Genomic DNA, 16582 nt, shown 5'->3' with positions numbered 1-16582 from the left:
GAGCCTCCTGCTGAGAGATGAGCACCCGCTTCCACTCACTCTGTGACCCCAAACCCAGGCCTGACACTTTCCAACCCCCTTCCCCGCCTTGGCATGGGCTCTACCACTATCTCTATTAGGCAAATGGGGAAACTGAGGCTCTAAGAGGTTCAGCTATTTGCCTGAGGCCCTAGAGCGCTTTGGGAGGGGCTGAACCCTGCCTGTGTTCTCTCTTCCCATTGGCTGACAAAGACACCCCCAGGGGACTTTCATGAGAAGCATGGTGTGCGTGTGTGTGCACGCGTGTGTGTGCGCACGTGTGTGTGCGTGTGTGTGTATGAGAGAGAGAGAGAGAGAGAGAGAGAGAGAGAGAGAGAGAGATTTCACATGAAACCAAAAGAATGGCTGTTTTAATATGTATGGGAAGCATGTTTTCTCCCCCGAGACTGGAGAACCTGGGAAAACTCCAGCTTCAGGGAGATCCCCAGCGTTGCAGCCGCTACGTCAGGCAGACATGACTAACGGCTGGGGAAGTCAGGGAAGCCTTCTTAGAAAAGGAGCATTTGGGTTGGGCTTTGAAGGGTGAGTAAGAGTTCTCCCTGGTGGAACTGAGGAAGAAGGCTATTCAAGGTCGAATGAATGACAGCGCGGTGGACTCTTTGTGGGGAAGCAAACAGAACGGCTGGGCAGTTTGGAAAGCCCTGTCCTGGGCCCGGGGCGAGGCACAGGCAGGGCACGGGAGAAGCCCGCGGACGTGCTAAGGGGAAGGCAGGGCGAGGTTGGGTTTGGAAGCACCTCACTCTGGAGACGGCGGGAGGGCTGATGAGGAGGCCGTGAGCATGGTCCAGCCGGGCGAGCCAGAGGTGATGAGGCTGGATCTGGGCAAGACAGCAGGGAAGCGGCCAGAGGGCAGCCGGGAGGGACCAGGGCATGGACGTGAGATCCACAGGCCAGGAATGAAGGGGGGCTTTTCTCCAAGACGGGAGAAGGTGAGGTGTGTGTGCGGCAGCGAAGAGTCCAGGTCTGGACACTAGGAGTCTAGGTGGCCACGGACCAGGCCATTCACTTCCCCAGCCAGCGGGCAGCGGGCAGCGGGCAGCAGTTCACGAGTGCTAGGGCGAGGGCACGAGCTCTCTGGCCTGGAATTGAACCCCTAGGCCCGCTTCCTCCCTGGGTGACTATGGACAAGCTACATTTTCTTCCGGGTCTCAGGCTTGCATCTTGGAAACAGAACAGACCTAGAGGCACCTGCCCAGCTCCCCTCCCTCGCCTGTAACTCTCCGGTGAAGGCATGGACCACTGAGGGGTGGGAGCCCGCGCCTGGGTCCAGGCAAGCGTAGTAGCTGGTGCAGTCTCTTCTGGAGCTGGAAAAGAAGTTGCTCGAAGGTTGGGCTGGCCTCGCCTCCACCCCAGCCCACACAGACAACAAACCAAAGTGTCTATTCGCCGGGACTAGAACCCAAGGCCACGATGGCAAATCACGCCTGAGGGTGGCGGGCTGGGCATGGAGGCAGCAGCGGGGCTGATGGGGGAGGGGCCGCTTAGAGGCCCAAGGAGTTCCAGCCCAGCCTCAGGGGACACCAGTACCTTTCCAGTCCACCTCTCCAATGGGATTAAAACAGGACAAGGGAGCCCTAGCCGGTGTGGCTCAGTGGATAGAGCGTCGGCCTGCAGACTGAAGGGTCCCAGGTTCGATTCCGGTCAAGAGCACCTGCCCGGGGTTGCAGGTTGGATCCCCAGTAGGGGGCGTGCAGGAGGCAGTCGATCCATGATTCTCTCTCATCATTGATGTTTCTCTCTCTCCCTCTCTCCTCCTCTCTGAAACCAATAAAAATATATTTTAAAAAACACGCCCACAAATGGACAAGGGCTAGTTACAATGAAGCTGCAGCAGCTGCCAGACTGAACCTCACGGGGCTCAGTGCTTATCTCCCGAGCACCCCCTCGGAGATGCCCCTGGGCCCCGCGTCCCCGCGCCCCTGGAGAGAGGTGCTGTCACCCTCCCTGTTTCACAGCCAAGGAATCCTCGGAGTTCGTGAGACGGAGGGGAAATGCCCAGAACCAAGGGCATGGCGCCCAGGCCAGGCTGGAGGGAGGTGGGGGTGAAACCAGGGCGTGGGGGTGTGTGAGGACCCAACCTCCAGGGCCTCCTCCATCTCCTGTAGGACACACGGGAGCCCCAGCCTGGGACCCCGCCCCGGCAGTGCGGGTGGTGAGAGGCGACTGATTGCTGGCAAAGCTCAGGCCGCTCTCCTGAAACTGGCCCAACAGGTTGGTGTGAAAGGGCTGCCAGGCCCGCGCTGGCTTCACGTCTCGTCTCAGAGTCTCCGGGAGGAAGGGGCCTCGGGGAGCTCCCAGGATCCTCCGCCTTCTTTCCGGCTAATGTCAGGCCCCCTGGTCCTGGCGTCACTGGGGGCCGCCGTGCAGGTGGGAGGGTTCCCCTGCGTGGAGCCAGCCGGCCACGCCCCAGCCCCACTCACACCTGAGCCGGCCCCGGCCCAGCAAGATCTGCTCAGTTGGCAGCTGCAAGGCCAGGCCCAAGGGCTGGGGCCGGGGCCAGGTGACTCAGGGGATGTTAGGACACTCAGTACTCAGGGTGAAATGTCCGGGTAAGACCTCGCACTGACTGGCCTAGTGGCTCTCTGCCCCCAAAGTCGGTCCAGAGGAGGGTGGTGAGTCCAGGGAGGCACAGCATAAGGACCAATCTCCAGTCCCACCTCCCCAGGGCTGGGCAGAATCCTCCAGCCCTAGCCCTGCTCCCTCCTCCAGAGAGCCCTCCAGGATCACCCCACCCCTTGTCATGCCCTCAGCACCTGTGGGTGCCAAGGCTTTGGCTCGCTAGCCCCTGGGGGGCAGGACAGAGCTCTCGACTCAGAGTTCGCACCCGGTTTCTGCCCCTCACAGGCTGTGTGACCACCGCTCTCGGAGCCTTCCCGCTTCCGCTGTGAGTGAGACAACCTCTGCTGGTGGGCAAGCCTGCACTGAGGACTCAGCAGAGCCCCCACCAGGAGCTCCACGCCGCCCCTCGCCCCTCCCCCTCCGCCACCCGCCTGCCAGAGCCCACACTCCTCAGCTCCCGCGGCGTCCTGTCCCCAGGCCTCCCGGGGGCCGCCCCACCCGCTGACAGGCCCAGCCCTGAAGAGGATTGCCCGGCAGCTCCGGCCCCCGCCCCCGGACATCCTTGCCCTGATTGTCGGCGCTGCCAGCGCCTGCTCTTCGCACAGGTGTCCACCCTCCGTGCCACCGGCTGCAGAGCTTCCCTGAGCCTCTCACCTGCAGCCGTGTCCCCCACAGCCACTCTGCCCTGCTCTGCTGGCTCTGTTTACCCTCAGAACCGCTCCCGAGTGCGCATTTGTTCCCTCGTTTATTGTCTCGCCCATAAGCCCCCAAGGGTGCGCGTCTTGTTCCCTGCCATGTCCTCGGGCCCAGGTGGCACCTGGCTCAGGTGGCATGCAGGGAGCATGTGCGCTGGCAAAGGACGTCATTGGTAAAGAGTTGCCATCAGGCACTGTTTGTATGTTGTGCCGGGCCCGGGGCACCCGCCAGCCGGCCCCTCTCTCTGTCCCTGGCGGGCGCTGGCAGGCCATGCCCTCTGCCTCCAGGCCGCCCCAGCTGGTGGCACCGACTGCAGGATTTGGGGCGTCTGTTAGGCTGAGTCTCTGTCTTGGGCCTGAGACCGGATGACACACCCTCCACCGTCCCGTTCCAGGCATCACTCACGTCCCTGATAGGAAAACACGAACAGATAAGCTCGGCCGGCGCGGCTCGTGGTTGAGCATCGACCTATGAAGCAGGAGGTCACCGTTCGATTCCCATGAATCCGGGGCACAGGCCCGGGCTGGGGGCTCAACCCCCAGTGTGGGGCGTGCAGGAGGCAGCCGATCCATGATTCTCTCTCATCCTTGATGTTTCTATCTCCCTCTCCCTTCCTCTCTGAAATCAATACAAATATATACTAGTTGTTTTCTTTTTAAGAAAGAAGATAAGATTAAAACAGAAAAATACTGGAGGTTAAACATAGCTGACAGCCCCTCCCCAGGCAAGAGCTGGACCCTGGCTTGAGTGGAGGCAAAGGTGAGAGGGGACAGGGCCCTGCTGGCCAGGCCAGTGGCTCCAGAGACCTTGCAAGGAGGGACCCGGGGAGTGAACACAGCAGCCAGGAGCAGCCTGCCTGAGCGGCCAGGCCTTGTCACCTCCTGGAGCAGTCCAGGGGCGAGTGGGCAGCCGGGACCCCTCGGGGCTGGTCCCTCGGTGCCCCAGGTCCTCGGCCAGCCCCTTGCCCCTCTGGGCCTCGGTTCCTTCTGTGTGGAGGAGGGTACATGTAGACCCACGCCCAGGGTTGTGGCGAGCTCTGCGCGAGGTGCGAACCCCTGTCCATTGCTGTCTCCCCTCTGTTGGCCATGAAGCTGCCGGGCTTCCTCCGGCCCCAGCAGCTTTCCGTCCGGCCACCGTGCCAGCCGGGGACCGGCCTGCCTTTGGCCACCCCGTCTCTGCTACCTGCCCACGGGGTGCCTCAGGTCTGGGGGTGGAGCAGAGAGGTCCTCGCAGGCATTCTGGGAGCCGCAAAGGCACTGCGACCCCGGCTGAAGCAATGAGGAGCTTTACCACCCCCCGCAGGGCCCTGGCATCCCGGAGGAGGCGTGGCACCAGGCCCCATAGCCAGCAACAGAGCAGGCACCGGGCACCGGGCACGGGGCTGGAGGCCTGGGCTCCGACCCCCTTCCTGCTCACTCTCACCCACCAGCCCTTTCTTCACCCCAGGCGCTGGGCCTCCAGTTATCCTGTCCTGCCTCCTCATCACCCTCACAGCTCCCTGCTCTCATCTGCCAGCAGTGGCCCCTGCTCATGGTCTAAAGCAGCGGTTCTCAACCTGTGGGTCGTGACCCCTTTGGGGGTCGAACGACCCTTTCACAGGGGTCGCCTAAGACCATCGGAAAACACATATATAATTACATATTGTTTTTGTGATTAATCACTATGCTTTAATGATGTTCCATTTATAACAATGAAATTATATCCTGCATGTCAGATATTTATATTACGATTCATAACAGTAGCAAAATTACAGTTATGAAGTAGCAACGAAAATAATGTTATGGTTGGGGGTCACCACAACGTGAGGAACTGTATGAAAGGGCCGCGGCGTTAGGAAGGTTGAGAACCACTGGTCTAAAGGCCAAGAGAACGGGAGGGCGAGCGCCGCTTCAAAAATAAGGGTGTGAAGGCTGCGGCTGCGGGCGGAGGAGCTGTCCTGTGAAGTAACAAGCAAACGTCAGCACACAGTGGGACTGCGGAGGGTTCCCAGGTCAGGCCGCCAGACGAGGGCGTGTTTTCGCTTTCGCTGCTCTCCTACCCACTTTTGGGTGCAGGGCCCTGAGTGCGAGGAGAGGGTCCCCCAACCCCACCTGCCCCCACCTGAGGCCAGGCCCTGCCTGCCAGCTCACTGGCCACTATCCCCGACGCCACCAGCTGCCCCAGAGCACAGGATGCCCCCCCCTTCCCCCCGCCTCCTGTGGGCGGCAGTGAGCTGCCCAGTCATGCCCGGTGCCCCCACACTCCCTGAACCTGCTCCCCAGGGCTTCTCTGGCTATTGGCCTCCTCATCTCAAAAGACGCGCCCAGGAGTGGTCCAGGGCACCCACCCCCCTGAAGTCTCCCCTTTTAACTGGCATCTCCTGTTGGCTCATCTCGGGCCTGGTGCTCCTCTGCCACCCCTGCCCTGGCAGCGGCCTCCCTCCCGCCTCATCCTCCCCAGGAACAAGAGGCTGAGAGGAAAGAGCTGCCCTGCCCCCACCTCCCATGGGCCCCTGGGCCGGCCTGCTCAGCCACAGCAGGTCCCAGGGCCTTGGATGACCCAGACGGAAATGGGTGATGATAATAAGATCAAGGGCAACAATCTGGCTCCACAAACGAAAGGAACAATTTTATTGCCATTATAGAAAAATCAGTGGAAGAGAAAGGACTACCAAACTGTGTGTTTTTTGTTTTTGTCATAATAATTATTTTATAAAGTCTTATCAGATGCGCATCTCTTTCTCTCTCAGGGGGCAGGCGGGCCCCTTCCGGGGAGGAAGCAAGGCCGGCGGAGCGGCAGCCAGGAGACCAGCTCTGAGGACACAGGGCTCTGCCCTGGGGGGGAGGGGGGGCTGTCAGGCTCCGCTGGGCGCTGAAGCTTCGGTTCCATGTGCTTGTCCATTCGCCCACCTTGCGTACAGGGCTGGGGAGACGGGCGGACACATCCACAGACGGGGCGTCGGCGCCTGGGGTCTCAGGATAGGCCCTCCGCAGGGAGGAGCAGAGAAGCTGGGCGGAGCTGGGGTCTCGGAGCTCTCGGGGCTCAGGGCAGAGAGGCGGGGCTGGCCCACCCTGAGGCCAGCCCGAGGAGAATAAATAAATAAATACGTGTAACCGCGCGGGTCCAGCCTGGCCTGCTCCCCACCAGGAACGTCACTGTCCACCTCCGTTCCTCTGGCCGCCATCCTCCCTGAGAAAGTCGGGCTGGAAGGAGGGCCCGCCCCACCCGGCGAACCGAGAGCCCTGCAAAGTCTAAGGCAAAGTCTGGGGAGTTCAGGGGGCTGCGCAGCAGGTGAGGGGACCCGGCCCGCTCTTCCGACACGTGGCTTGCCACCAGGCGCCACATGGGAGCTGGGGCGCGACCTCCAAGTTGTGTGACACTCCCCCCTGCTCCTCGCCCCCCAGCCTGGCTCCTGCGGGCTCTCCCAGGTCCAGCTGCCAGAAGCACATGGGCACCGGGATGACCAGAGGAGGGACAGCGAGGGCCTGAGTCCAGCGGGGCCGCTGTCCCCTCCGGAGGTCGGGGTGAGGCGAGGGCGGCCGGGCGGATCAGAGCTGGAAGGGGTACTGGCGGAGGTAGTCGGCCATGCGCCGGGGCAGCGGCAGGCAGTCCACGTCGGCCACCAGGCGGTGGATGGCCAGGCGGCACAGGTGCTGCAGGCTGGGTGCGCGGCCCCGGTGCACGAAGGGCTGCACCAGCTTCAGGTGCACAGCCGTGGCCGCGGGGGCGGGCAGCGCGGGGTCCCCCGCTTCCTTGGGGACCGGCGGGGCCGGGGTGGGAGCCGGGTCCGGGCTGTCGCTTCGCGTGTCGGTGGCACAGGAGGCGACGTAGTGCTGCACGAGGCTGACCACGTCCGGGAAGGCCAGGATGCGCGGCCTGGACAGGCAGTTGGAGTCCAGGCGGAAGCTGGAGTCGGCGTACTCAATGCGCACGTTGGTGGGGCCGCGGGTGGTTTTGACGGACAGTGTGAACAGGTAGCTGGGGTGGGTGCTGTCCCGGACGAGGAACGTGCCCTCGGGCATCTTCTGCAGGTGTTGCCGGGCCTCGCTGGCCGTGATGGAGCCCCAGTACCAGCCTAGGCAAGCGGAGAGGGGGCCGAGAGGTTGGTCACAGTGATCTGGGGGCACCAAACCAGGGCTGGACTCTGTCTCCCCTTTCATGCTTCCCTCAGGAGGGCTGTACCTCCCCCACCAGACTCTCCTGGGCAGGGCTCTGCCTCTCCCATTCCGCTTCCGTCAGTGCTAAGCTGCCCCTTGCAGCTGAGCCAGGAAAAAGCCTGCCCACTCCGGACTCACCCGACTCCCGCAGGTAGGAGAAGGTCTTGGCTATGCACAGCAGGTCTTCCTCGGGGTCTAGCACCTTGGGCTCGCTCTCTGGCTGGGCAGGGGCCTCCTCTGCCACCTCCTCCGGGAAGGGCCCGGCAGGCAACGGCTGCATAACTGGCTCAGGCTGGGCCCACCGGGGCCGCTGCCCGATCTGCTCCAGAGCCAGCAAAGGACAAGGTCTAGAAGGGAGGGGCGGGCAGTGAGTGGAGGCCCTGGGCTATCCCCACCTCCAACGATCCCGTGCCCCAGGCTGGGCACATGACCCTGTCCGGTCCATCTCACTGTGACCCTTAGCTGTCCCTCTGCCCAGCCCTGGGCTCAATGAGTCTAGTACCCACTCCCACTATCATCACAAGATCCCCCGATTGCTTCCCCTGCACGTGGGCTCTCTGGAAAGACGTCCCCGCTCTCCTGCTTTTGTTGGACCGGAAGTCGTCGCGCTCTCTCTGTGTGGCCCAATCAAAGCCACACGCCATTCCCTGTGCGCATTTCTAACTCCCAGTGGCCAGCTGTGTCCCCACCGCACTGACCGGATGCAGTGCAAAGACCCCTCACAGTGCTGTCCTCCTGGCTGAGCCATGGGAGGGACCTAGGTCCACACGGGCATCGTCCTCTCCTGCTCCCTGCTCCTTCTGCCTGAGGGTCCATGGGGCAGTGGTCTCCAAGGCTCTGGCAAGTCCCGCCTCCCATCAACATGAGCTCCTGGCAGAGGGGAGGGTCGGCATGCCCCCTTCTGGTCCCTGGCAGCCAGCCCCACCAGGCCCTGCGATTCTACGCAACCCTTGCTCTTCGCTAGAACCGTTCCCGCACCCGCAACGAAGGGCCCTCAATCCCAGACCGATTCTCCGGCCACACCATACCCTCGGCTGGCCAGCGGGTCGCCGAGCCGGCCCCGATCTGAGCAGTAGCTCCCCTGGAGGGGAAGCCTGCTCAGCATGATGCCCGGCCTTCCCGGGAGTGAGGGGTGCTCACAAACTGCACCCTTAGGCCTCAGCACTGGGTCTGGTCCCCAGCTGGTCCGAGATAACGAAACTACGGACCCGACCCTCGGGGAGAACTTATAACCGAGTCATAAAGCCCAGGGTGTCTCGGGGAGTCAGGATCTCCCTGCGCCTGAGCCCCGCCCGCCAGGCCACAGGAAGGAGCAGGGGAAGGCCCTGCAGGCAGAGGTGACAGCAGGGGAAGCGGTGCCAGATGCTGCCCGGGTGGCAGGACGAGGGGGCAGGAGCCAGCCGCCGGCCGGCAGAGGAACACGTCCCACAATGAAGGTTAGAGGTGACCCTTCGGAAACTAACAAACAAGGGCCCCCAAGCACCCACGAGCAGAGGGAGCCACGCGGCCCTGCCACACCCCAGCCTGCCTGATACTTTCCACCCCCCTCTGGCTGCACCCTGGGGACCCGGGGTCCCACTCAGGGAGCCGGAGGCCGCGTTCCAAGGCCCTGGCTGGTGGCCTGCCCACTGGGCCTCCGCGCCCAGCTCAGGCCCAGGAATCTTCCAGCACAGTGGGCGGTTAGCCAGCCAGGCTGGAGCCTCTGGGGGCGGCCGCGTCTAGACAACGTAGCAGGCGCATGTGGGTGTGGGCACGGCTGTGTTGGGCCCACAAGTTTCTGGCGAGTGACTGTGTCTGGGGAGGGGTGTGTCCATGGCTGTGGCATCGACATGGCAGGGGTGGTGGCCGGTGTGTTCCAGGTGTGGGCGGCCTATCCATGTGCCCGCTGTGGAGCCCACTGGGCCCGGGAGTCCCGCCTGGGGACACATGCCCATGGGACAAACAGCCCTGAGGGGGGACCCTCCAAAAAGCGGGCAGCCCAAGCCTACAGTTGGGAATTCCTTCTCCTCCCCAGGAGGCCCGCTGGCTGTGGCTGTGTGTGTGTGTGTGTGTGTGTGTCTTCAAGTCTTGCTCCCACCTCTGGCCCTGAGTCAGCTGAAGCAAAGTGAAAGAGAGCTGGGGGGAGCTGAGGAAGGCAGGGTGGGGGGCGGCGAGGTGTCCAGGAGTCCCAGAATTCGGGGGGGGGGGTGCTGGAGACAAGCAGGGGCAGTGGAGAAGAACATTCTTCCTGGCACCTCCAGGTTCCTCCTGGAAACAGGACCTCCCTCTCCACTCTGGGTAAAGGCAAGGGCACGGCAGCCTGGCCCCACCGGGCACCACCCAGTTCTGACACCAGCACCCCGGGGCTACCGGCTCACCCCATGGCTCTCTGAGCTGCCGGTCAGTCTGGGAGCGGCAGACCCCTGGCTGAGGGTGATGCTGGGGGTCTGGGGTTGGGAAGGAACGGAGGAATGCGCCAGGAATGCTCCGCCCAGGCCAAGGCTGTCTTATCACCCCCACCGCCCCCACAAGTCTTTGGGAAACTTGGAGAAGGGAGGCAGGATCCTAGCCTGGGCTGTGAGGAGGGGTGAAGCAGTTGTGGGGAGCCCCAGACAGGACGAGGCCAAACCCTTCCTCCCAAGAACTGCTGGTTGGCAGATGCCAGCTTGAGAGCCACGGATCTCAGGCTGCTTCCCAAGAGCCTAACTGCTAGCCCGGGGCAGGAGCCGGCCGGCCGGACAGAGCGGGGCGGGCTGGCCCAAGTCCGCAGCAGGCCCGGGGCGGCAGGCTAGGAGCGCGCTCTGGGCCCAGGGGGTCCGGGCGGGTGAGCCCCGTCTGGGAGGATGTGCTGCCACGGGCGGGTACCTGCTCCAGCCGGAACCCAGGCTAAGCACACCTGTGTGCCCCGTCGCCAGCCGATCCGGCTCGCCAACAGTGGCGGTGGTGTGGTCACCGTCCCGTGTTGGCACTCGCCCCGTCCTCGCGCTCTCGGTCACCTCCAACCCGCCAAGCCCCGCTCCCCGGCGGCTAGCACGCGGCCGGTTCTCTCCGGCGTCCCGGGCGGGCGAGGAGGCCGGGTGAGGGCGGAGCGCGGCGCCTACTCACCCCTGGACGCAGAGGACCATGTCCCGGCAGCGGCGGCGGCAGCCCGGAGCGGGGCTCGGCTGGAGGGAGGCGCGCGAGCGCGGAGCGAGCTCTCCGGCGGGCAACCGGGGCGCACGGGCGGCAGGAGCGGACTGGGCGGCGCCGGCGCGGGCGGGCCGGGAGGGCGCGGGGGGCGGGCCGGCGGGCGAGGCGGGGCGAGCCGCCTAATCTTTTGTCCTCCGCGCCCCAGCCCTTCCCGGAAGCGACGTCTTCCTAGAACCGCGGGCCGCGCAGCTGGGCCGCCGAGGGGCGCGGGCGGAAGGGGGCGCAGACGCCGCGTTGGGGGCCGTGGGGCCTCCGGAGGAAACACCTTTGACAAATTTCCAAGAACTTTCCAGGAAAAGGAGGCGGGGCCCCGAGCGCCGACCTATCGTGGCGCAGGGGGCGGAGTCGAGTGACGGAGGCTGACGCGCTTTGCGGGCTTGAACTTGACCCGGAGACGAGCTGGGAAAGACCCGATTTGGAGGAGGCCGGGGAGGGGCCGCGCCTACCCGCCCGAGGCGCCTTCCTTCGTGCGCTTCACTTCGCTGGGGACAGGCGCCTTGTTTCTTTGTAGATGGCAGCGCGTGGGCGGGGTCCCAGGCCTCCTAGGCCGTCCGCCTGGTGTGCAAGCGCCTCTTGGACCCCGGACTCTGTGTGTGGGGTGGTTTGGGGAGGTGAGTGGCACGGGGTGGGGTTGGACAGGGATATGGGGGTGGGGAGAGAGAGGGTGCGGAGAGGGGCCCCAGATCCAAGCAGGTCCGCAGGGGTCAAGTCTGTGGCTGTCCTAGCCGAAAGGATCCGGGCAAGAAGGCTCTCTGGGAAAGTTCAGGGAGAAGGAACACATCCCCGAGCCTTTTGCACCTGTAAGGCCACCCAGTCTCCGCCCATGGTGGCCTCTGGCCCGCCCGCCAGCCAATCAGGGAAGAAGTGACGACCCACCTGGGGAGGCAGGCAAGGGTGGCCAGCCCCCAGCCGACCACACAGGACAGCCCGCTGGTGTCTCTGGGCGGGCGGGTCTCCAAACGTGCGGAAGTGAGACGTGGAGCTGCACACAGCGGGGTTTAACCGAGAGAGGCGGGTAGAGGGACGGAGCACGACACCTGATTCCGATTCCGTCCACATGGAGCTAAATCTGATCCTCAGCAGCTGGCAGCGCCCCCGTTTTGCAGACCAGAGACCGAGCCCCAGGGAACACAATGCCTGGCTCGGCGGTCGCAGGGCGGGAGTTTGATCCCAACTCTGAATCCTGAGCTCACACGCCTACCTGTGGCCTTCTGCTCCTTTTCCCAGTCTGCTGGACTCACCAAGGAGCCTTTTGAAAGACCATAGGGCTGTGCACACCTCCTCCAAGCCCTTCGGCCAGAAGGAGGGTGAGAGAATTGGAGAAGTGGCAGGGTCCCCCCCCCCCCAACCCTCGGTCCAGTGTATGCCCCAGGTTCCCGGGAGAGAAGAGCAGCTCAGGTCACCCACTTCGATGCTGGGGCACCTGGAGAGCCAGCAGGGGGCCCCTGGGGAAGATAGTCCTTCAGTGGGAACCATCTACTATAAAGGCAAAGGGACGTCCCAGCTGCTGAGCAGCAGAGCTAGGACTTGAAGCTTGGTTTCTACGGGGCCCAATCCCAAGCTCTCCACCCCAAGGCTCTGTCCTTTCTCTCTCCAGTGGTTCTCAACCTGTGGGTCGCGACCCCTCTGGTGGTCGAACGACCCTTTCACAGGGGTCGCCTAAGACCACCCTGCATATCAGATATTTACATGACGGTTCATCACAGTAGCAACATTACAGTTATGAAGTAGCAACGAAAATAATTTTATGGTTGGGTCACAGCATGAGGAACTGTATTTAAAGGGCCACTGCAACTGGAGCTACTTTACTGAATGCTTACTACGTGCCAGGCACTCAGTCATTTCCACCTCATCTCATTGTCTAACTACTACATGTTGTCCTCTCTTTACAGATGAGGAGACAGGCACAGAGGGTTACCACGCACCCTGGACCTCACAGCTAGCAGGTGGTGCCCAGGGTCCTGCCCTCTCCCCACTTCCTCTCCTGGTGCCGGAAAGCGCCCCCTACAGAATCAGTGAGAGAGCAGACTGTGTGTAAGCTAAAGGGTTGCCCTCCCGCCACCCTTTGCACATTTGACAGCGCGACGCACCTCACCCGGTGCTGTGCACAGCGTGTGCCCCTGCTTGCCCCCGTGCCTGCCTGCCCCAGGGGCCCTGGGTCCCTCTGGCCACCTCATCACCACCTCTCCTGGCCTGGCAGCTCCTGGAGTGTCCCTACTGACTGCTGGTCCCACACTGCCACCCACTGGCCACTCCTCCCCTGGTTTCACTTGCAAATCCATACACAGGTTGTCCCTTGGAGGGGAGCCCCTCCCTGCCTGCCAGGGATGGGCCTTGCTCCAGGATCTCCCCGCCCCTCCCCACCCAGAGCGGTCACCAGATAGGTCACAACAGTGCACAGCAGTGCCTTCCTCAAAGTCGGGCTCGTTTGGTCTCTGTATTCTCACTAGGTCCAGTCTCTCCTCTGCTGAAGGACAGTCCACATCTCTGTGTGTGTGTGTGTCTGTGCGCGCGCGTGTGTACTGAGCTCTCCCGGGTGCTCACTGGGCCCTGGTCACTGTAGGCTATTCCAAAGGCCTTAGTCCAGCGGTTCTCAACCTTCCGGCCCTTTAAATACAGTTCCTCATGTGGTGACCCAACATAAAATTATTTTCGTTGCTACTTCATAACTGTCATCTTGCTACTGTTATGAACCGTCATGTAAATATCTGATATGCAGGATGGTCTTAGGTGACCCCTGTGAAAGGGTCGTTTGACCGCCAAAGGGGTCGTGACCCACAGGTTGAGAACCGCTACCTTAGTCCCATCCCGTGGGACATGCAGGTATCACGAGGTCCGTGTGGCAGTCTGCCCCCATGAGCCCACTCCTGCCCCAGCCCGGCCGTCCCCAATACTGAGTCCTCCCCTGTGTGCAGGTGGCTGGGCAGACAGCTGCTGCAACGGGAGCAGCGAGAGGAGAAGCTGTGTGTTCTGACTCCTGTGGAGAGCGGCTACAGCGTCTGGACAGGTTCAAGCCTGAACTAATGAGAGGACACGATCCTCTCGTGGCAAAACCACGTGCACGTCCAAAGGCTACAGTTGTAAGCTTGACCTTATGGTCCGAACCTGTGGTCCCACGTGGCTGAGTGATAGAAGCTGTGGGAGGTGCAACAAAGCTTATCAGGTGCATGTGGTTGAGTAGATTGACTCGAAACCTGCGAGAACATTATAAACATCTTGACCACACCCTTACTTTGCCTCCTGGAATCTGGCTATAAAATAAAGACTCGGCTTGCAGGCTGTGGCGCTGTCTCTCCATCAGAGAGGAGCGTCTCACCCAGCCCCAGCTTTATTCTCTTGTCTGTCTTTTTTAATCCTTCACTGCCCCCCACCTCCCTCAGGTTCACCCATGGCTGTGCCGGCTCGGCACACTGGGTTAAGTGCAAACATCTGTCTGTGTGGGACCCAAGTGGGGAGTGTGTGCTGTGTGAGCACTGACATTGGTTATGGAGACTGCAGGGGAGAGGCACAGCCACGGCTGACTTGGGATTTATTATAATCAAATTTTACTTATGGAATTTAAAAGTTTAGCCCTAGCTGGTTTGGCTCAGTGGATAGAGCATCGGCCTGTGAACTGAAGGGTCCCAGGTTCGATTCCAGTCAAGAGCACATGCCCGGGTTGTGGGCTCGACCCCCAGTAGGGGGCGTGCGGGAGGCAGCCGATCAATGGTTCTTTCTCATCACTGATGTTTCTATCTTTCCCTCTCCCTTCCTCTCTGAAATCAATAAAAATAAAAACATTTAAAAGTTTAATGAAAAGGACACCAGTTTAAGAAAAATTATAAAAATGTTAGAGGAATTTTAATCGAATGACATCCATTTTTATTCATTTTAAAATATATCGTTATTGATTTCATAGAGGAAGGGAGAGGGAGAGAGAGTAACATCAATGATGAGAGAGAATCATGGATCGGCTGCCTCCTGCACGCCACACACTGGAGATTGAGCCTGAAACCCGGGCATGTGCCCTGACTGGAAATCAAACTGTGACCTCCTGGTTCATAGGTCGATGCTCAACCCCTGAGTCACGCCGGCCGGGTATTAACTCCATTTGTAGAAAACAGGTTATCTCAGAGCATGCACTGAGATGCCCTGGGCTGGGAAGAGGACCCAGCCCCACCCTCAGCTGCTCAGTCCTTTGCGTGTGAGTGGGACTTTGCTCAGCCTCGGGTTCACCTGGCCCAAACCAGAGGGAGGGCCTTCTCCAGTTTCCAAGCAATGGAAGCTTCCAGATCTCAGGCTTCCTCCAAGGCTCTGAGATCTCAGATCAGATTCTCAGACGGGGCTCAGGGACAGAGGTCCTGGGTCCAGCTGAGCATAAATGTGTGTGAGAGTGTGTGTTCTGTGTTTGTGCATGCTGGTGTGTCTGTGTGCATATGTGTACACATGTGTGGACATGTGTATATATATATGTGAGCGGTGTGAGAGTGTGTTTGTACATGTGGATGTGGGAGGAGTCAGGGAGTCACACAAGAGGAGAGCCTAGTTTGAGGGTAAGAGCTGGGCCCTGGAGCTGTTCTTTGGGGTTGGGATGGGGGCTCCTGACTTCTGGCAGGCTGCTTGGCCTCTCAGGGTTTCTCGGTCTGTGTGTCTGCCGTGTAGGCTGTGTGGGGTGGGTACAACCCTCGCTTTTCCAGTCCAGTGAGATCATTGGGTGCCCAAGCAGAGCACCCACCCAGCGTCTGACCGGGAAGAACGGTTCAGCAGGTCAGCTGAGGCGGTCATCAGGCCTCCTGTTTCTCGGAACCCTGCTGGTGTGAAGGTCACCTTAGGGGGCTCCTTCAGCCTCAAAGGGCCCTCAGTTCAATGTCTGCACACAGCGGGACCCGCTCACCAGGAGCTGCTGCTCTGAAGAGCCTGGACCCGAAGCCCAGGCTTCCACGTGCGTCTGTGTGTTGAGGCATTGGGGGGGGGGGGCGCGGGGCGCGGGGCGCGGTGGGCGGTCGGCAGTCGCTGGTCCCTAATCCCGAAACCTGAGAGCAGCTCAGACACACCTATGGGTAGGACAGGGGCCCCGGCACCTGCGGTCCCGCGGGTGGCCTGTAGATGGCAGCAGAGGCTCGCGTAGGGCTCCTGCACCGAGTCGCACCTGCCTAGTCCAGGTGAGCCGCCTGGTTCGCGTCCCTCAGCCCCGGGGCTGGGGGCGAGTGGGGGAGGCGGGGGACACATGCAGGCGTGGAGCAGATTTGTCCAAGGAGACAGCAACACCCCCTGCGGTTCTAGACAAGTTGCTCCCTCTCACGGGGCCTCCATTTCCTTGGTGAAATAAGAGTTAACAGCTTGTGATGGGAAAATTGGCTCAAAAATAAGGAAGGAAGCCTACGAACAGACCTACCTACATGTGGAAGGGAAAACCGGAAAGCTAATAGAGAATCTGCCACCGGGGTGTGGGAGGGGGAGAGTTCTTATTTTTCATTTATTTTAGGGGGGAAGTGGAGAGAGGGAGAGAGAGAGAGAGAGAGAGAGACAACGATCAGCCGCTCCCTGCAAGCAAGGGCCTCCACGGGGAAGAACCCGTAACCTTCGGTGCACCGGACGAGACCCCGACCGACCGAGCCACACTGGCCCGCTAGGGTAGGAGGAGACTTTAAACATGATATTAAAAGCTCAAACTTTAAGGGGGAAATTAAAATGGGAATTTAGGATTTCTGAGTTAATGATGTTGTCTCCCAAGGGGAAAAAAAAACAAACCAAAGGTATGAGCAGGGGGTGCACACAAGGAGAGAGATGCCAGTGCTAGAGAGACGCGAATCACAACGAAATGCTATCTCACTCAGCAGGTGGGCAAAAATCGAGATTTTAGATTGGGCAAAGTGGAGGAACAAGACTCCTAGATCGCTCGTAAAATCAGGGGCTCGCACAGCGCGTGCGGGACCCCGTTTCGCGCCGGAGTCTCCCCGCGAGGTCCCGGGAGCCGGGGAGGTTGCCGCCCCTCGGGAAGCCCC

General features: G+C 61.5%; 1 protein-coding gene and 1 long non-coding RNA gene across 3 annotated transcripts; one reads left to right on the top strand and one right to left on the bottom strand.

Moving 5' to 3' along the window:
* Positions 1 to 5886: 5886 nt before the first annotated feature.
* On the bottom strand, positions 5887 to 10676 carry CISH (cytokine inducible SH2 containing protein). Of its 2 annotated transcripts, none has more exons than XM_059664640.1 (3): positions 10515 to 10676; positions 7569 to 7777; positions 5887 to 7348 (listed from the first exon to the last, which is right to left on the bottom strand). In XM_059664640.1, exons 1-3 carry the CDS (start codon positions 10532 to 10534, stop codon positions 6822 to 6824), a joined length of 756 nt encoding a protein of 251 aa, XP_059520623.1. In that variant the 5' UTR covers positions 10535 to 10676; the 3' UTR covers positions 5887 to 6821. The 2 variants fall into 2 exon arrangements, with proteins under 2 accessions (XP_059520623.1, XP_059520624.1); XM_059664641.1 differs by lacking the exon at positions 10515 to 10676 and adding an exon at positions 9213 to 9551.
* Positions 10677 to 10799: 123 nt separating this feature from the next.
* Positions 10800 to 12606, top strand: LOC132215816 (uncharacterized). Its single transcript, XR_009448622.1, has 3 exons — positions 10800 to 11209; positions 11826 to 11905; positions 12491 to 12606. It is a non-coding gene; the product is annotated as an uncharacterized LOC132215816 (long non-coding RNA).
* The last annotated feature ends 3976 nt before the right edge of the window (positions 12607 to 16582 follow it).

This window comes from Myotis daubentonii, chromosome 14 (genome assembly GCF_963259705.1).
Source record: "Myotis daubentonii chromosome 14, mMyoDau2.1, whole genome shotgun sequence".
Lineage (NCBI taxonomy): Eukaryota > Metazoa > Chordata > Mammalia > Chiroptera > Vespertilionidae > Myotis > Myotis daubentonii.
This window is presented reverse-complemented; position numbering and strand designations above follow the sequence as displayed.

Bases quoted from the DNA above. Each gene is read 5' to 3' on its own strand.
- CISH (XM_059664641.1), bottom strand. From the start codon at position 9,364: ATGGGCATGTGTCCCCAGGCGGGACTCCCGGGCCCAGTGGGCTCCACA. The intron at 7,778-9,212 runs GCCAGAAACTTG...CCTCCCTTCTAG, and splicing joins CTCCCCAGACACAGTCACTC to ACCTTGTCCTTTGCTGGCTC. The intron at 7,349-7,568 runs GTGAGTCCGGAG...CCGCTTGCCTAG, and splicing joins CTCCTACCTGCGGGAGTCGG to GCTGGTACTGGGGCTCCATC.